The sequence below is a fragment of the Triturus cristatus genome, chromosome 6, assembly GCF_964204655.1.
Source record: "Triturus cristatus chromosome 6, aTriCri1.1, whole genome shotgun sequence".
Lineage (NCBI taxonomy): Eukaryota > Metazoa > Chordata > Amphibia > Caudata > Salamandridae > Triturus > Triturus cristatus.
This window is the reverse complement of record NC_140589.1, coordinates 667,132,016-667,153,343: the sequence shown is the minus strand read 5'-3', so window position 1 is coordinate 667,153,343 and position 21,328 is coordinate 667,132,016. Positions and strand designations below refer to the sequence as shown.

The 21,328-nt window shown below is 44.3% G+C and overlaps 1 protein-coding gene across 1 annotated transcript in view; it reads right to left on the bottom strand.

Annotated features, from left to right (window-relative positions):
- Positions 1–21,328, bottom strand: part of MDN1 (midasin AAA ATPase 1) — a 2,002,810-nt gene that overhangs the window by 1,489,363 nt on the left and 492,119 nt on the right. The window contains exon 26 of the mRNA XM_085611158.1: positions 7,583–7,729. Within this exon, the coding sequence (XP_085467284.1) occupies positions 7,583–7,729 (147 nt within the window). The remainder of the gene's footprint in view (positions 1–7,582; positions 7,730–21,328) is intronic.

Here is a 21,328-nt window from a genome sequence, read left to right as displayed (position 1 = left end):
TAGCAACCAAGACCTACTTCTGGCATCAGCACCCTCTCTATGGCTCCCTTGGACAAAAGAGCTGTCACTTCCTGGCAGAGCAAGGTAAGATGGTCCTCCGTCAGCCTGTCGCAAGCAAGTGGCATGGGTGGATGTGTTGTTACGAAGGGGAGGGTGTAGCCCTTCAGGCAATTTGAAGAACCCATCAATCTGATCTGACAGACCTCCAGTGGGTCAGGTGATGGCATATCCTGCCTCCCACTGGGTGCCAATGACGGCCATACTATAGAAGTTTTTGGAGGGGGGTAAAGATGCGGGGTGGACTAGCCTGACCTCTGGATGTCTGACCCACGAGGTCTGTGGGTACAACGTCCTCAGCCACGGACAGGGTGGGAAGCATGCACATTGTAGGGGCTGGGAAGGTATAGAAGCGGATGGAAGCCCATTCATTGGCTACGGAAGGCAGACGGGGGTTGGCGAGGAGCTATGTAAAGGCCTATGGGCATGGCCATAGCCTTGCTGTCCATGAAGTGCTTCAGTGCGGAGTCCTTCTTGTCTCTGAAGAGATGGGAGCCATCAAAGGGCACGTTCATAAATGATGCTTGGACATCCCATGAAAAGCCAGTTGATCTCAGGCAGGAACAACGCCGTAAGGGCGCAATCAAGGAAACCGAGTGGTGGTATCCAGTTCACATCTGATCGTGAAGTTCACTGCATCTCTACCATCAGCAACAGATTGGGCAAGTATGATCCGGGCCTCCTCCGGAACCATAAGCAGCACCAGCACAACTGAATCACAAAGCATGGCAGTAACAGCCCAAAATGCACACGGTGTTCATGGACAGTAGTGCCAGGCTGGTGGAAGAAAACATCATCTTGCCTAAGGTGTCCAGCCTCTTGAATTGCATATCCAGTGGGGTGGTAGTGCAGCTGCCGACCACAGACAAATCTGTCCTCCTGCTGCTGAGCCAGGCTCGAGCAGGGGAAAGTATAACAATAGGTTTCCTGTCACAGGGAGGTTTAACCACCGCCCAGACTGGACTTGGTGTATTAGGGTAGGGAAGTGGTGGGGCTTGCCAGAGCCACCAGACTGCTTTGAAGGGCACATTTGGTGCCCTCCTTGCATACTCCATTTGAAAGCAGTTCAGGCAGATGGTGGCTCCTGCTCTGGCGCAAACTGGACAGCCCGTCCTCTGGGAGGGATCCCTTAATCGTCCCAACCCTTTCCCTAGGGTACTTAGGGGCTTACCTGTGGGTGGCTTCTCATCGTGGGACAAGATTCAGATCCAAAACCACTTCATCTTCAACTACCTGGGAACCTTGGACTTAGTTGGACTTCGCTTTGGGAACTGAGACTGCATCTGGGAAGACTCCTGCTGCTCCTGGTCTCTGGGTCATGCCAGTCTTCTGCATCATCTGTGCCTGTGCTCCATACAGGTTCTTCTCCAGACCTGTGGCCATCCAAGGCACCCGAAGGAATCTCCCTAGGAGTTAAGGAGTCACTCCCCTGCGTCTGTAGGAACCGCAACTAAACTGACCGTTCTGCTGCTACTGACGTCCTCCAAACTTCGCAAGGCCCAGCAACACAGGAGGTGGTTCTGCAACTCTGAGGCCTGCACGATCATCTTACCGAGTTGAGGCCAGTAGTTTCCCTCGCCGTAAATCGCTGGAACAGAACCCCCGTGCACCGCAACGACTTGCTGTTGCCAAGGCTTGCTGACTCTCTTCTCCAGAGATCTTCCGGCTCCAAGAAGATTCAGCTTCCAGCATCTCTTGCTACCAAGATCTTCATCCTCACCACATCCTCTGCACTGTGGGCCTGCACCATTGGTAAGCTGCTAGAGTTCCTCTTACGACTCTTGTGCCTTCGGCTTGTGGGTCCTCTTTGGCTCCAGTGGGCTACCCTGCTTGCTCTGGGTCTGCTCCGACTCTCCTGCACATGGCGAGTCCCTTGGACCTAGCTGATCCAGACACTGCACCTTCTTCGCTTTCCTTGTCTGATGCTGCTTCAAAGGCTTGTTGGTGCTCCCGCTGGACACCGACCCCCTAGCTCGACTTCCGACTTCTCGTGAAATGATCTTCCACAGCGCCACCTGGTCCTCACAGCTGCAGCAACAAGGGCACCGCCGACTCTCCTGTTTCTTCCATCATCAGTGTTCATTGGTCTTCCGTGCCTCCTGGTCACTCCTGAGTGGCATAGACTCTGTCCTCTCTGCTTGCAGGTACTCTTCGTCAAAAATCCAACCTTGGATTCCACCGGACTCTCACCTTCACCAGCGGCATCTTCACTGAAGTCCTCCAATGTGGTCTACGGCAGTTTCCGATGTCACTTCACACCTATGCACCCGGCTTCCCTGGTATAGGTATCCTAGTTCCTAGGGTATCCAACCTGCCACTGGTTTCTTCAGGGTCCTCTGGCACGGGTCCTTCTTGAAAAGTGCAACCTTAACTTCCCCGTTGACTTGTAGTGAACACACAGTCGTGTTTCCACTCTGCACACAGCCTCCGTGGGGTTCCTGGGCACTTACCTTTGGTGGGCCCTTGGGTCCCTGGCTCTTCCAAGTCGTCTAGGTCCAGTCTCTACTTTGGTCTCGGTTCACATTGCACTTTTAGTATATGGTTCGGTCTTTCTCTGGAGACCACTGTGTATTCATGCTACTTACCTATTCTATTGTTGAAGTATTGGGTGTATTGTGATTATATCTCCGGTTAGGAGAAATTGCAATGTGTCAGTGAGTGTTTATAAATAATAAATGCATATTTTGTAACAGCACTGTGTGGTTCTAGTTCACTTAACCTACAATATATGATTAGTACTGGTAAAACAAGCTGCTTTACACTCCTTCTGGACTAAGCCTGAAGGCTGCTCTCCACAGCTACCACTTAGAGAGGTTTCTATGGTTGTCTAAGACTGCTAAAATCAACACAAGGGTTGTCTAGATTAATGAAGGGTGCTTCACTTAGGTAAGTGTGCACCACATACTAAGCAAGCCTCCTACAAAGTTGGTATCTTAAGGCTGGCATTCTTCAGGGTCCAGTAACCCACCTCCCAATATTTTCCGAGTCCTAGCTCATAGGAATGGACTCAGGCTCAGTCCTTGAAGGCATCGCTGCAGTCTGCGCCAGACGATGCCCCTCCGGCTCAGTCTTAAGAGTCAGGGATCAGAATGGGGATGTCATCGCCGGAAGCATCAGGATCAGTACTGAGGATGGTTGAGATGGTATGACCGGCACCAATATGGATCCATCTGTGGATCCCATTGGCCCAACTGGTGGTGGAGCCACCAGCAAGGAACCAGTAGGGGACCCTTCCAAACACTCAGGTTTTGAAGGTACATCGGCGGGAGCAGGCCGCCCAAATATGAGGCGCATGTGCTCATAAAATTCACGAAGTTCAGCGGGGGTAGCTCCAGCTCCTGGAAACTCGGCGGTGCAGAGCTGGCCCAGGCACATGCACAACCCCAGAGCCAGGCCTCAAATGACGATGCTCCCTAGTCTCGTCTGAAGACTGCGACAGTTGGGACAAAGTCGAAAACCTCCGACTTCTTGTTTTTCTTTTTTTGTGAGACTTACCCGAGGGGGCCGACGACTACGAATGCGACAAGGATTCTGGACTCTGTGACAGATCCCAGGACCTTCTTCTTGACCGTGCTGGGGGAAGCTCTATCTGAGACTGCGCTTACTGGTGCAGAAAGAAAAGAACTGATGTCAGTGTGCTGGGGAAGTGCCTATATAGGCACCACGCACGCCCCTTCCTACGTGGACGACCCCTAGCGGAGCCGAATGACGCCACCTACCAGCATGCAGGGGTACAGTTCACGAAAAATATACGGATCCAGTCTGATGCCTGGGAATAATTCTAATGTAAGGAATCTACAGATAGAAGTCTCTATCAGATCGGAGAACTCTTTGGTGGCTGCACAGGCTATTGAGCTAAAACTGCAAAGCCTCTCAAGCTCAAAGTGTCAAGAAGTCCTGGGAGAAACAAACAAGAGGATGTGCTCACAACACAAAGTGCTTGGAGACTTCCAGAGATTCCATCTGGGATACTGTTAGAAATGGGATTCTTGGTCAGCTAGGGCATGTGCCAAAGTCGGGCAGAAACCACCACTCTAGTCAGGATAAGGGAGTTACACTCCTAAAATAACCCCTGCTCACCCCCCTTGGTACCTTGGCACGAGCAGTCAGGCTTATCTTAGAGACAGTGTGTAAAACATTTGCACATAACCAACAGTAATACAGTGTAAGCACTACAAAAGAACACCACACCAGTTGAGAAAAATATCCAATATTTTTATATACTCAAAACAAGACTAAAAACGATAAAAATCCACAATACAGTACTTAAAAATCTTCGGTTATCAAAATATGCTTGAAAAATAGTTTGTTGATGTCGATAGCTCCGTTCGGGGCTATTCCGGCGTCGTGAGCAAACAAACCCAAACCGTTCTGGCTGACCGCGGAATCGCGGGCTAGCTACGCTGTCGGGAAGACCAGCAAACAGTACCTTTTAGAAATGCAGGGCGTTGGTGACCTCTCGCTGAGCTTCCGAGAGCACGGTGACCGAAGGTGTCGGTTCCGGAGATTGGTGCAGTCGTTGGGGCCCTCGAAGTCACACACGTTGCAGATCGATCTCCTCTCTGTTGAAGTCAGGAGCGCTGGCGTTGGCAGGCGCCTGGTGCTGTGGTGCGAAGTGCAGCGGTGCGGAGTGCGGTGCCCTCAGGTAGCGTTGCGAGCAGCGGGTCGGTGGCAGTGTCAGATGGCTTCTTCAGTGAGACCAGGGTCACAGTGCGAAGTGAATGCAGTGCTTATCGCGGTGCTGGCAGGTCACGGTGCAAGCAGCGACGTGGTCGTAGCTGAAGCGCTGTCGTCGGCTGACGAACTAGAGTCTATGGCGCCGGCAGGCCAAGGCTGCGGTGCGGGATGAAGGCAATACATCGTGTAACTTTACAAGCAGTGCCCTCGCACCACGGTGCAAGCAACGGTGTAGATTTCGGCATGGAGCGGCGGCGGCGGGGATACCAAGGCGTCGTCGTGAAGCGAGGCGGTGTGTTGCCCACAAGTAGCGGTGCGAGCAGCGGCTCAGTGGCGGCATCCGCAAACTTCAGTGAGACCACAGTCGCGATGCAGCATTTCGGCGGTGCCCTCTACGGTGCTTTCATGACACGGAGTCGGCAGCGGTGTCATAGACGTTGGCGGGCTGCTTTTCTTCTGTTGCAGCACAAAACACACAGTCCCCAGTGCTGAGGGCAGAAGTGCTTGAAGTCTTTGCTGTTCCTGAGACTTCTTGAACAGGAGGCACGCTGTACCTCAAGCCCTTGGAGAAACTCACAAAGTTGATTGCAGACAATTCAGTACAGTCCTTTCACTGCCCAAGACAGAAGCAGCCACTGCAGGCCCACACAGCAAAGTGGTAGTTCCTCCTCACAGCTTCTCCAGCTCTTCTTTTTGTCAGTCTTCTTGATCCAAAAGAGCTCTAAAGTACAGGGGTCTGGGCCCCAATATTTATATCCCAAAATCCTTTGATCTCTTAGGCAGTCTGTGCCCAGCTAGAACCAGTTCTGCCTTCTCTGGTGTGACTTCCTAGCAGGAGGTGGAGACGGCATGGTCAGATGCAGACCAAGCCCTTTGAGGTGTAAGGAAATCTCCTCCCCCTTCCCCAATTACAGCCCAGGCCTATTCAGCCCTTTCCTGACCCACCTAGACTATCTGGAGCCACTCTTGCTCCCCAGCCTTCTGTCATCCAAAACCCAGACATGCAATCCACATTCCAGCAGAGGCACACGGGATGACTTTCTAAACACAGAATGTAAAAATCACCTTCACAAAAAGATGCATCTTTAGATGCTGAGATCAGGTATACTAAACTTTATTTTCCTACCTAATTCCCCGGGACAGTTTTGTTTATAAGATGTTATAAACAAACTCCCCATTCTGTCCTATGGGTAACAGGTAATTGGCGTAATTTGCTATCGGGACATGCCACACACACCAGGGCATGTCCTACCTTTCACATACACTGCACCCGACCCACATGGGTACCTTGGGCCTACCTTAGGGGTGGCTGACATGTAAGAAAAGGGAAGGTGAGGGACTGGCAAGTGGGTGCACTGGCCAAGTCGACATGGCAGTTACAAACTGCGCGCAGACTCCGCAATGGCGGGTCCGAGTTACCTTTTCAGGGCTACTCAAGTGGGTGGCACAATCAGTGCTACAGGCCCACTAGTAGCATTTGATTCACAGGCCCTGGCACACTCAGTGCACATACAAGTAAATCAAATATCCAATCGTGGAAACACCAATCCATAACACAATTTACCACAGGAGCACTAGCACTTTACCACTGAGCAGTCAGAAAAGTGCACAGACACACTACGCCAGCAAACACAGTCAAAACCGGAAGGTCAGAATGCAAAAACTCAGGGGAAACACACCAAAAGATGCAGTCTAACAGATCCGAAATGAGACAGTGCACCGGATATGGATGTGTCCGATTTGTAGAGGCCCTGTATGTCTCAGAAACTCTCAGTGGAACTTGGTAGTACAGACTGGCAGGCTACCGCAGATGCAGCACCACTTAATCTCTGATCTGCCAAACACATCAACTCAGATTAATTTACTGCTCACTCTGCTACTTTGATGAGCATACCTTCTTTGACTGCCATGTGGACCTTCACCTCCATAAATTGACCACTACTTAGCCTCACCTGAGGCTTTTTTTTCCTCCATGTTCCCCCCCAAAAACTACTAAATTATTATCTGTGAACGGCTGGCTTTCTCCTTTTTGGATCCTCACTGTATCCTAAAGGCATCAAGAGGGCAGAAAAAAACAGCAGGCCTCAATAACACAGCAAGAAAACTTACTTCAATGTATGCGGAGGTTGAAACTTGCTCCACTCACTGGTCAAGACTATGGGGGCTCTTCCCTTATGAAGCATGCTAATAGACCTACAGTAAGGAGGAGAGGCAGTGACTCTGTGATGGATTTGCTGCAGTTACCAAAAAAGAGGTATAAAAATGTGACAGCGAAAATCAAACCTGGTAACGTGTTCTATGGTGGCCTCCATGGACTCCTATTTCTGGACCCCATGTTGAGATACTGAAGCACAACAAAAGCCTCGGCTAGTAAGGTAGAATTGAACATCCTGTATCATTTTTATCATAGCTATTAAAGCTAATCATGGTTTATAGAGAGGTTTATTCTGTCCCCCAAATTGTGGTGCCCGAGATATTCCTTGTGGGCATCAAAGCAGAAGGTAAGGAGAATTTGGTCTGTAACTCAAAATAGTGAGTTTTCATATTCTGCTTGTTCTGTCCTAATCGAGTAAGCTTGTGGTTCGGGCCTGCACTCCTTTCGTGCAGCTTCGCAGAAGGAGGCGGGATTTTAGTTCAGTTCATTATGCACAAACTTTTCTATTTTAGTTAATGGTTACACCCAGTAGGGTGTTAACAGACATTGTCGGGGTTTATATGTACTTAACCAAATGCTCTTTCATTGCTGTGCCACCCATTTTGTTTCATACTTCAATGAAAGAAACAAAACCGCAAAACTTCTCACAAACTTAGAACAGACTGTATGATGCTGTGAAAAGTTATAATGTACCTGCAGATCCAACATCACACTGACAAGTTTGCTGCAATAGGAAGGTGGTAAGCTGCATCGCTTATTTAGGATCGTTTCCAGCTCCGAATTTGGCAGCTCGTTAAAATGTAGTTCCACAAAACGATTTCGAAAGGCTCTAGAAAGTGCCTAAAAGCAAGAAGATTGAAAACAGAAGAAAGATGATCAAACGGTTATCTACAAAAAACAAGATATTTACACAATCTACAATGAGTTAAAGGCAGCAAATCTCTATAGTTCCATCATGGTTTATACTACAATAAAGAGAAATTAGTCAAAAGAAAACCAGTCTTAACAAATGCAATAGACTTCATCATGCCCAACGCTCTCTCCAAAACCAGGACAATCGTAAAGATAACTGTTGTGGATTTTGGAGGGGTTACCCAAGCATGTACATTAACATACCCGCTACACATGTCCACTTGCACTGATTCTCTTCTGAGCCTGCCTGCATTTTAATATAGAAAATAACTTACATTTCTAACCATCATACCATGGCTGTGCACAAAATGACATGGAAGACCAGCACTAAGCTGGTGCTAACATGCGGACAGGAATTACCAATATTCTGCCAAGGCCAGCATTTACCAGAGATTATTCCCATTCTACCTAGGCCAGAATTTTATCACAAATAACCACACCAGGACTTGCCAGTGATTACTACCCCTATGCCAAGGGCAGCATTATAACAGGAATTAAGACTGTGGCAGTGACAGCAAGAACAAGTTACTTACCTTGTGTAACACTCTAACCGCCCTGGAAGTAATGCAAAGGAGCTGCATATAAGAGTTCCCCAGCATGCTGATATCAGTTTCTGGCTTATCTCTATCCGCATTTTCGGCTAAGTGCGAACAATTGGCAGCACTGTCTACAGATTCCCTAACTTGGGACCTTATCAGATATTTAAAAGAGGCCACTCCAAAGAACATGAAAGTTGGACAGCTGTTAAGAATCTACAGTTAAATATAGTATCTACTAGGAAGAGTATTACACAAGGAATGTAACTTGTTCTCATGGATAACATCTAGCACAGATCCTAAATCATTGTGAAGGAACTAGTGGTCACTTAGTCTCATCGATTGTGAACCCCAGCAGTATCAGAAGTTCAACATCACCTGGAGATGATCTAGGACCGACTGTGGCAAGCCTGTCTTCAACAGTCATCGAGCTTGGGGAAAACTGGTATCCCTGACCTCCGAAGATGGGCATCGGCACCACCATCACTTTCGGGAACATTCGAGGGGCACTGGTGAGGGCGAAGGGGAGCATGGCAAACAGAAAATGCTACTTGCCCACCTTGAACAGCAGGAAGGGCATAAAATATGTGTGTCATGCAAGTCCAGTGACAATATAGGCATTTTTAATTCATCCTTTTGCAGGAAGGCATTTAGAGGCCAAAAGTATAAGACAGGTCTCATGGAAATGGGGAAGCAGTATGAATAACAGCCCATGCCTCTCTCTGAATCTGGTACCCCTTCGAAGAGATGCACCTCTTGCATGAGGATAGACCGATGCTCCTCCGATATTCCTTCCTGTGTGGAGGAGAAGAGCGAAGGAGACTGAGAAAAAGAGGTGGTATTACATGGTGTGGTTGTGTGACCTCACTGTGTAATACACTTACCAACCCGATTTAGGACCCTTAGCTTTCGTTTACTAAACCTTCAAGCTCAATCCTGGGTAGCTGTGGCTCTGAGCAGCAAGGCTTACACAAACGAACAACTGCAAAGCATTTAAACACCACCAAAACAGTTGAAGAAACAAACTGAAAAGACACCAAAGAAATGTGACACCAATTCATAAAAATAGACTATATTTTGATTTATTTTTAGAAACCACAACAGAAAAGATCCACCGAAGGGTTCCAACGGTATAGAATTTACAAAGTATAATAATTCACAGCATGTCACTAAACCGCAAATAAGCATTGGCAAATTCAATTAATTTGACACTTAAATACTTTTTCAATGAAAAGTTTGGCTAGTTGTAAATTGGTCACTTGGAGTCACTTTAGGTGACCAACTCCAGTATGGAGCCAGTCAGGGGGACGAGCAAGGTCCTCAGAGAAGTTCTCAGCAGGTGAAGCAGCCTTTAGTCAGTTTCAGGCACTTATATCCCTTGTGGGGTTTACCTATGGAAGTTCTCCTGATGCAAGGGATGAAGGATGCTGAAGATGCTCAAAGGATGCTGTGGATACGATGCTGTCGACAAGGGTCTTGCTGCGACTACGCCTCGGTCCAAGAAGGGGGGGGAAGCGGTCTTGGTGACAGGGTCAATGTCCCTCGAAGTCCTCTTGGTGCTGGCAGAAGCCCACTCGCCACTAGACTACCAGTGGCCCAGTATCGCAATTACAGACCAATCTTTCCTGGGTTGATAACTCGTCGTCTTGGAGTCCCAGCAGCACTTAGACGACACTCCAGGGTAAGCGTACTCTAGTACAACTTTGTGCGTAGGGTCCTGTTATGGCAAGGTGGCGGTTTGAAGACTTTGGGCTACCAACTTGACCCAGCAGGCTTCTCAGCAGTTATGTCCCTGTGAAGAGGAGACTGATTCACTGCCCCTTGGAGTCGCTAGGCTTTGGCTGGGCTCTAGAGACAACTTCACCTTGAGCAGGACACGGAAGGCACAGTCCCTCTCCTTTGTTAGCAACCAAGTTCAGCAGGTGCAATCCACACCAGTACTGCACCTCACTGCTGGTCCGACGGTGCAGCAGAGCAGTCCTTCCAGTCAAGTTGAGATCTGAATTTGGGGTGCCGGGGTGCGCTACTTCTGCTCCTCAGGGCAGTATGCAGTTTCTAGCCAATGGGCTACTAGGCTCCTTCCACCTAGTGACCACATCCTGTGAAGTGTGGCATCTGAGTATCCCTAGATGCACCATTCTGCCTACTTCCAATATAGCATGGCGCCTTTCCCAGCATTTTTAGCTCCCTAGCCCAACCGACACGTGTGGCTACCAAGTAGGCTACTCGCCCATTAAAAAACCATTTGGCAATTGCTTTTCCCTCACCTGTCCCAACTGCCAGCTGACTGCCTGAACAATAGATCAGCCCCTCTACCAAGTCTTGCCTATTTGCCCTTCAAAGGCAGCTTTTCCTTTGAAGCTCGCCTTTTGGGACAGCACCGGTGTGACTTCCTGCAGCAGGGAGGTGACATCCACCAGAGTAGGACCCTATTGTATCCTTTCCTGGGAGGTCTTAGCATGTCTCCCTAGGGGGGCAGAAGGCAGTCTCTGCAACGGTATCCCGTGTGCAACCAGTACGGGCAGAAGGGAATAAAGTGGCAACTTTACTAAAGCTGCACACTGTAACTCGCTACATTAATCTTTACCTGAGAATCAGTTTGGGGTTAATATAACAAGCGGTTTGATACGTTGGAGGACCTACTTTGGCCGCGCCATTCCAGAGTTAGCACAGCTGAGGGGTCAGAATAAATCTATGCCCTCGCCAATTGGGCGACCAAGTTCTTCCACAGTAAAAAGAACAGTTTCACGTTTTTACTATCATAACAGGTAAATTACATGTCCAGCCCATGGGATATGTGGTACCATGCCGTAGGTCTTGATTCGCCTGCCACAGGGGTGACTTAAACATATACCGGGGAAGTCTGGCTTTGCCATTGCTTTAAATGGCAAAGTTGGGCCTGCAGTAAAAACTGCATTTCCAGCCTGCATGTGCTTGGCTGGAAATCTTGCATTACTCATGTCACACCCAGGAGGCAAAACTAGTGCTGCAGGTCCTGGGTCACCCTCTAATTTACATAACCTGGGTGCCATTCAGTAGGGACTTACAGGGAAGGTAGCTTAGCTAATTGGGTATGAGCCAAGTTTATGGGTGAGGGCCCAGACATGGAGGTTTGGTTACAGACCTGAGACTCTAAAAACCAGCAGCATCAGTCCAAAAACCTAGGAAGTGTCCCTACAAAGAGAGGCATTTCTTTACATGGACCAAATGAAAGGCTAGATGTAGCAGCTTTGAACAACCTGTAAGACTGTAGGAAAGCGGCCTATTTTTACATTGTCGCCCCCACTTCTTGCCTGGTATTTGATGCAATTTTGACTGAAGTGCACTAGGTTCCTGCTAACCAGGTCCGCAGTGCCAGTGCTCTTCCCCTTAAACAAGGTACCTGTTCAATAGTACCCTAATTGGCAATAACTTTAGCACCTCTGTAAGTCCATAGTAAATGGTACCCCTGGTACCTGGGGCATCCGTACTAAAGACGGTCCTTAAAGGCTGCAGCATGGATTCTTTTTTGTGGTTCAATTTTTTATTGAAATTTACAAAAGAATACACATAGTATAATAACTGTTTGCATTATCATACAATAAATATATAAGAAAATTGTTATATATAAGCATATAATAAAACTTTCTGAATAATTAATCATATTATATAATTTAATAAACACAAACAGATCCATGCAAAAACAAATATTTGACTTTATATTGAGGCCATAAAAGATGGAATTACGGGAAGGGGGGGGGAGGAGAGAGAAAGGGAAGGCAAAGAAGGGAACACAAAAGAAAACGATAAATGAAAATGTACACAAATATAAGACATAATGCTATATAAAGCTATATAAATATGTTCCTGAGAAAAGAAGACACTCTAGAAAACCAATAAGAATAGAGAAAAGATGAATATAAGGGATAATAATTTCACTTGATGTATAAATATATATATTAAAAGATACAGAATTATATGTAAGTGTTCTGGTGAGTAGCTATTAAAAACAACAACAAATAGGTAGACACAATATGTATTAAGATTTATTAACCACCAATAATGAATGATGAATGAGAATGAAAAGGGATAAGAATTAAATTACTGTGTAGATGGGTCATTAATATTAGCATCGGTATTTAAAGCTAGAAAAGGTGACCATACTCGAAGAAAGAGATCAGATTGATCCTGTATGTTGTATATAATACGTTCGTAGGAAGCTGTTTGAATCATGGCCACCATCCATATTTCTTGTGATGGTGGTTGAGGTGACTTCCATTGCCGTAGTATACAAATTTTGGCTGTAGCTAAGGCTGTGTGTAAGAGTCGGGCTTGTGGTTTAGAGAGTGATTGTGATTGACGTGTATCATGCAGAAGAATGGTAGCATGCGAAAGTGGAGTTTGTAGAGGCATCGTGGAATGTAAGGTTTTACCTATATAATTCCAAAAGGGTTGGATCACTGGACATCCGCAAATGATATGAGAAATGTTACAAGACGTACTATCACATCTCCAGCAGTTTGAATGGGGAAGCAAGCCAGCTTTATGCAGTTTTGTTGGTGACCAGTGCCAATCATGTAAGATCTTGAATAAGCAAAATTTCAATCGTGCTTCACGTGCACCCTTGTTGAGATTGTTAAGAATGTCAGACCATTCATTATCAGTATAAGAGACTGACAATAAGGTTTGCCATTTAGTACGTAAAGTTTGCGATAAGGGTTGAGAAAAAAGATGCGAAGTGAGAGTTTGGTAAAAGCCAGATGTAGCTCCTTTCATCTTACCCCAAGTGTGGAGATATGTTACAATTGGTGAGTCAGGCAAGAGCCATGGTGGAGGTCCTAGACTCCGCCGTAAGGATTGTCGTAACTGGTTGTATTTTGAGACTTGTATATCAGGCAAATGGAATTCTTCCTGCAGTTGGGCAAATGATTTAATATCTCCGTTTGAAAAAAGTTGATCTAAGGTAGAAACACCTGCTGTTTCCCAAATAGGCCAAGATATTGATTGTCTATTAATACGAATTGCAGAATTATTCCATAATGGGGCTTTTCTATGAAGACGAGGATGTGAGCCCAGTAAGCGGTGTGCCCTTTGCCAAGCAGCACGCATAGCCGACAAAATAGGATTAGTGGTGGAGTCTCGGGGACGAAATTCCGAGCCGTATAAAACAGAAAGACCTGCGTTTGTTAATGAAAGGTGGCGTTCAAGATGTACCCACTGTGGTGTATCCGATGAATGTGAAAGCATATATGACATTTGAGAAAGCTGTAATGCCAAAGCATAATGCTCCACTGAGGGTAGACCTATTCCTCCATAGGAGCGATGAGCCTTTAGTTTTGAAGCTGAGACACGGGGTTTGGCAGAGTTCCATATAAAGGATTTTATCTTAGAATCAATTGAACGTAGCGTGGTTAAAGGGATTTGAATAGGAAGCATCCCGAGGACATAAAGAAAACGGGAAAGAGTAACCATTTTCACGGCTTGAACCCTTCCCCACATTGAGAGACCCAGTGCCTTCCATTTTTCAAAATCACGTTGCATTTGAGCGATGAGGGGATTGAGATTATCCGTAACCATACTCTCTAGGCCTTTGTTCACTAGTATGCCCAAATACTTGAGATGAGAAGATTTCCATTGAAAAGGAAAACCTTGAATGGCCGCTATTGTGGTCCCATTCGAGATGGGCAGTGCTTCGCTTTTGTTCCAATTAATTTTGTACCCAGAAATGGAGGAGAAGTCATCTATTATTTTTAACACAGATGGTAAAGAGATGGAGAGATCTGTGAGTGTAAGGAGAATATCATCTGCGTAGAGATACATTTTGGATTCTCCTGTCGGAAGAGAAATGCCCTTAATATAAGTACATTGTCTTAAGGAGGCAGCCAACGGTTCCATGGCTAGAAGAAAGAGTAACGGGGAGAGGGGGCAACCCTGACGAGTACCTCGATTGATAGAAAATGGATCTGAGATAAAGCCCCCACAATTTACCTGTGCCGAAGGATTTTTGTACAACAAGCGTATTTTGTTTATGAATTGATCTCCCAGGCCGAATTTTTGTAACACCCTAAAAAGATAATCCCATTCAATTCGATCAAACGCCTTTTCCGCGTCAAGCGACAAGGCCAAAGCGTCATCCGGAAGATTCTTGGCATACCATAGTGTGTGGGCAAGAGTGCGAAGATGGTTCCTAGAGGAACGCCCCGGAACAAATCCTACTTGGGTATGATGTATGAGAGATGGGATAACCTTACGCAAGCGAGAGGCCAGAATGCTAGCTAGAATTTTGATGTCACAATTCAATAACGAAATGGGTCGATAGCTGCTACATAATAAAGGGTCTTTGCCAGGTTTAGGTAACACAGCAATAATAGCTTTATTAGATATAAGGCCCAAGGAGGCCTCACCCTCTGCCTCTTGGAACGCGAGTAAAAGAGAGTCAAGCACATGCACTCCTGCCCAACGATAAAACTCTGCAGGAAAGCCATCCTCTCCTGGGGCCTTATGAGATGGCAAGCCAGCAACTGCATGCGATATTTCTTCCCTGGTAATTTCACCTTCCAATAAGATTCTACCTTCATCTGACAAACAGGGTAAGTTTACATTTGTAAGAAAAGAATCCAATTTGTCAGTATCAAGTTGAGTTTCAGCAGTGTAAAGAGACTGATAATACTGGGCAAATTCGTTAACAATATCTTGGGGTTTAGTTAGAGTAACACCGTTCATTGACTTAATGGCCGGTATGGCCATAGCTGCTTGCTGCTGACGTAGCTGGGCTGCTAATAATCTTCCCGCTTTTTCCCCCTGCTCATAATGTCTCCCTTTCATTCTATGCAAGGCGTATTCTGCCTTAGAGGTAAAAAGGTTATTTAAAGCCATACGAGCTTTTTCCAGTGATTTACGATGTGGTATCGTTGGATTAAGTGTATATAATCGAGTGTAAGACACAATATCTTGCTCCAATTCTTTTTGCCTCTTAGCATTTTGTTTATTAAACTGCGCTGCATCTCTCATAAGCTGCCCGCGGATAGTAGCTTTTGCCGCCGCCCAAAGAGTTCTGTTGGAGTCAACGGACCCTTGATTGACTGACATAAAGTCTTGAAAATGGGATTGTAATAACATTTTGTTTTTGGGTATCCTATAACGTTGAATGTTTAGACGCCAGGGTTTGCGACCTGGCTTAGATAAACCAGTTTGTAAGGAAAGTAGAACTGGAGAATGATCAGAGATCGCTGCCTCCAGTATCTGAGAGTCCTGTGTTATTTGAACTACATTCTGGGAGATTAAAAAGTAGTCCAAACGAGAGAGCGTGCCATGCGTAGGGGAAGTGAAGGTATAGTCCTTATCCATCGGGTGAGAAAGTCGCCAATGGTCTACCAAACCATTATCTGCCACCACATCGTTCATTAGAGCTCTATCTGCCGCATTTGTCTTATCTAGAGGGCCTGTCTTGTCAAGGACTGGATCACGTACTAGGTTCCAATCTCCACCGATGAGAAACTGGGAAGCACCTATTTCAGTTAAAAGGCGGTTTAGTTGAAGGAGAAATGATCGTTTTGCCCCCGTGGGAGCGTAAATTGAGCCAACACATATATGTGTTTCACCAATGCGAAGTTTGGCAAATACATATCGTCCATCTGGATCTATCCAGGATTTCAAGACTATCACTGGTAAGGATTTACGGATAAGAATCGCAACTCCACATTTGCGGGTAGGTGTCGCATCTGGATCTGTTCTCTTCTGTATGCTGCTGTGTATAACCTTTCCCACCCAGTCTCTTCTTAATTTTTCAGACTCTTTAGCGTCAAGGTGGGTTTCTTGAAGGAGAGCTATATCCACATGTTTGGACTGTAAATAAGAGAGTGTCTTTTTTCTTTTAATATAATGTGTCAATCCATGAACATTCCATGTTATTACTCGGAGATCGTGTGAAGTGGCCATGTCAGATAAGAATAGGAAAGATTAGCGATACGAATTTAATACAAATGCCAGAATGTGATATAGTAAATTAAGAAATTGATATAATGGTGCTGTATAAGTGAAAGGAGTGAAGTAAGATATGAAGAAAGGAAAAAACAAGAAAAAGGAGGGAAAGGAAAATAGAAGAGGGGAAATAAAGGAGAAGAAAAAGAAAAGAGAGGTAAGGGGATAAAAAGAGGGATAAAGAGAAGAAAAAAAAAAAAAAAAAAAAAAAGGAGAAAGGACCTTGGACCGTAACAAAGATCAGGTAAATAATAAATGAACCAAATGGGTAATGCTGTTTGATGATGAGAGAATATATGTGTGGAGATAACTAGAAGTGTGTTCAACAGAAAGAATAGTATGTAGTATAAATGACAAAGGGAGAGGTAGGGAGGAAAGAGTGCCAAATATAAAATATGGCACAAGGGACCTCAGGACTTTTAACCACGGGTCCAAACACTAATGGACTGCTGCCACGAGGAGGGGCCCCATCAGGAGAGTGAAACAGTGGTTGACAAATATAGATCCAAATATGTCCTTAAAACGTATATAATAACAGATATTCTTATTATGAATAAGAAATATAACAATATATTGTAATATTGTAACATTAAAAGCTATGGATGATCTCTTGAATTAAGGAGGATTACTATGCTTATAAATAAATAAATAATACATAGAGATAAAAAAGTAACACTACTAACAATTAAAATTAATTATTTGATTGAAAAGTATAATAATAACAATCTTAAAAAGCATTAATAAATTCAGAGAATATATACTATATGTATGGGAAAAGGTATACCAGTAAATTTGGATTTAAAAACAGTATTACTAACATTACGGAATCAATAAAAGAGAAGAACTAAACAATATAGACCTATCATTAATCATAAGGCTCACGTATCGAATGTGAAATGTAAAAGCAGGAAAATTATTATAATTCATTTAAAGACATATCAAAGTATTATTAAAGAACATAACTTCATAGTATAATTGTGAGACATATTATTGAACCATTAGAATATTGAATTGAAAATAAAAAATAAAATAAAGATGAAATAAGGGAAGAGGGTGTTGTAACCTTGTAGATAAATAGGTAATATGTGAGGAATTAAAAGATTGAGATAGTCAGCATGAAGAGTTGTAACAGTCACAATCCTAAAGTAAATTAATAAGTACCAAGAATGTCAATCAAATATGTGTAAAACAGTGAGAGGGATAGACCAAATGTTTAAAGGCAATATAATTAATATAATAAATGTGATGAAAAAAAAAATGGAGAAAAAAGAAAGGAAGAGCAATAACAATAAAGAACAGTACAATAACTGTATTATTAAACAAACTGATGACGATATACCTTCTGTTCCCCATTTGTATCATGAGTTCTTTAAATTTGATCTAACACCTAAAAGAAAATGGGTGTGCAGACAAAGCTAAATCTGAACAAAAGTATATTTAAACATTAAATCATCCACATTCTGCGTCTTAAGTAGATTTTAATACTCATCTGTCCACAGGCGAGGTATCATCTTCGTTTCTCTTATGTTATGAGTTCATTAAGGATGATTAATCATCTAAAAGGATGCAAGTATGAGCATAGATTAATGGTGATCAAAATTGTAGAGAGGTACTGAATCACCCACATTCTGCATCCAAAGTAGATTTTAATGGCGATCGGGATTTATCTCTATGTTGTGCCTTAGTCAAGGTGGATACATTTTGAAGAGCAGCATTCTTGTCCTCATGACTACGAATAGTCCTTTCAAAATCCCTGCCTCTCTGTCGAGGACTGCTGACATTATGTCGTGGATTGCTTGATGCTTGAGGAAAAGAACTGTGATGTGATAGTTCTGGAGTGGTCTGCTGAGTTTCCATTTGTTGCGGTTTCCAATTGTCTAAAAATAGACGGAGATCCTCAGGGTTATAAAAGTCTTTGGATATTCCATCCTTAGAAATTCGGAAACGAGCAGGATCGAACAGACCATATTTAATGTCTAGTTGACGTAATTGAGGTCTAAATGAAAGGAAGGCCTTGCGTCTCTCGTTAGTTTCTCTGGAAAAATCAGCTGCAATACGGATTTCATACCCATTGTATGAGAACGGACCATGAGTACGTGCTGATAGTAATATTTGCCTTGTCTGCTCGTGCCTTAAAAAACAAGCAATGAGGGGACGTGAGTTTGTTGCAGATTCCTTGCGTAATGGACCAATTCGATGTGCGCGCTGTATCTCCAATGGAGGGTCAAAAGCGATGTTCATAATTTTTGAAAGGATATTTTGTAGGAATGTTCTAGCATTTGAACCTTCAATCCTTTCTGGAAAACCGAAAAAGCGAACATTATCCGTCCTGCTTCGATCTTCCAAATCTATCGTCTTACTTCGTAGAAATAACAGCTCTTGATCTCTGTTTTGTATTGAGTCTAGGCGAGTTTCTACATTTATTAGTCTGTGATCAAGCTCCTCTGTCTTGGCGTGAAATCCTGCAATGTCTGCTCGTATTGTTTTAGTTTCTTCTGTTAATGAGGAAATATGGGAATCCATGCATTCAAGTCTATGACTGACTGCTGATATCTCTTTTAGAATGCGGTCCATAGTTTGCCCTTGCATTTTAATGTTAGTTTGTAGAGAATTGTCTGTTGTAGAGGAAGAGCTGTTGGCATCTGAATTTTGTGACTGCTTAACTACATCCGCAAAAAGAGGCTGTTTAGAGTGTTTATCTCCATACTTGGCAGTAGACATTTTGATTTCTGCTTTATAGAAAGATGGCAAAGCAATGTGTTGAGTCAGTATAGCAGTGTAGAAACACAAAGCAGAAAAGTTGTTATATGCGTCTTATTTCCTTGAATTATCAGACTCTCAATGTCCAGGATTTACTAGAGTATTTTCTTTATAACACACTGGAGAGAGTTCAAATTAAAGGTCCAAGCTGTGTCAAGATAATGTAGAGAAGAACTCCAATATCCCTCAGTCACATAAAATAAAGTAGACGATCAAGGATTGGTTCCTCTCCATCCGGTAAAAAAAGCTCCACTTTTAATTTGCTAATCTGCAAGATTTAGACTATACTGGGCCAACAAAACATGACACAATTGCCAGTGTCAGAATTATGTGGCGCACAGCCCAGGTATATTACAGAGAGATCGGGAAGTTAAATTGTAAAAAATTGAGCACTGCACGCAGGATACCTTCAAACTCTGAGCTTGGTGTTGCAGGTAGGCTCACAAGCTTGAAGTCTCTCAGAGTTTCTTAGAAGTGGTGCTTCACAGTTGTTATAAAAAAACTAAGCAGAATATCAGAGCTAGCAGCAAATAAAGCACTTATCTGCTACATGGCTGCCATGTTTTTAAATTCAGACCACACCGGGCCAAGAAAATATATCTCAAGTGCCAATGAGCAAATGTGTGTGACGCGCAGGCCCTAATGCGCCCAAAAACAAAATTCCCTCTGAAACAGCGCTTCGCAATAGCCAGAGTGAATTAGCAGGGTGCTGAAGTTAATATCAAACAAAGCACTCACCCACTGTAAAGCTGTTGTTTTTTGAAAATTTCGGTTTAATTTGTGTCCTCAAATCACTTCACAGCTGTCAGCTAATAAGCGTGTGTGGTGGACAGACCAAGGCGCATGAGGAAAAGCCAGGAAGCTCAGGTGTGACCATTGGAACGTTGCGATCGGGAAGCTGTGGAACTCCAGGCTCAAGTTTGTAGGCAGGCTGACAGGACTAGAGTCTTTCAGCACATAAGTTAAAAAAGCAAGGCTTATTATACAAAGTTGCGTCCTGCACATATATCCAGAGAATTACCTTAAAGACAGTTGGTGCATTTAAACAGTTCAACTGTGTGCTGAACAACACTACAGCTCAGTCTCATAGGGCAGACTTCCCAACACCACATAAACTTCCACAAATCCTTATTGTAAATTAGTGAAAGCTGGAGAGGACACTTTTCCAAAACAGCGCATAAACTTCTCCACTGTCAATTATATTTCAGCTGGGATTGTTCACTTTGATAAAAGACACCACCATCTCTCTCATCAAGGAACTCCTGTCGACATATCAGACCCTTCACAGCAAAAAAGGACAAGCCCTGGTGTACAATGTTTCAGCCTGTGCAGATATTATTCACATTTTCCTCATGAAAGGGTAGAGCCTTTGTTCAATTACAGATCCTTATTGTAATTTAGTTAAAGATGAAGAGGACACTTTTCCAAAACAGCGCATAAACTTCTCCAATGTCAATTATATTTCAGCTGGGATTGTTCATTTTGATAAAAGACACCACCATCTCTCTCATCAAGGAACTCCTGTCGACATATCAGACCCTTCACAGCAAAAAAGGACAAGCCCTGGTGTACAATGTTTCAGCCCGTGCACAGATTATACACATTTTCCTCATGAAAGGGTAAAGCCTTTGTTCAATTTAATTACGTAACTCAGCACCACAAAACAGCCACATGTAATTCCTCAGAAGAATGCAAACTTCACATGCATAACTACAGCTGGAGCCCCTCTCAGCTTCTTGAGGTAATTATTTTAGTGAGCGAGTATATGAACTCCCAGTGAACTTTACCTTCATTGAAGTCAGCTGGAGTCCTGTTTCTCTTTCAAAAGTCTGTATTTCAAATCCAGTCAGCTTATTTCTTCCTCCAGAATTAGCAAAACTCTGTTTTCAAAATCCAGTCAGCTTTTTTCTCTTCCTTCAGAATTGCATTGCACATTCCACAGGTCATGAGCAGGGGCAGCTGGCTTCTGTCAGGGGCTGAAATGTTGGTGCCTTTCCACAGATCACGAGCAGGTGCAGCTGGCTTCTGTCAGAGGCTGAAGTGTTCCCGCCAAAATAAAAGCATCCACATATCCTCTGAAAAGATTCATGTAGTTTCCTTTAAGTTTCACATCAGTGAGCACAGTTATTTAGGCAGTGTTGTCGACAGAAATAAGCTTCAGTTTAGAAATAGTGTTGTCCGGGGTTCCTCTCAGCACGGAGCTCCGGTGTCAGTTTACATTCCTCAGGAACCGAGTCACTCATACTGAAGAAAACCGGCTCATCTGCTCCTC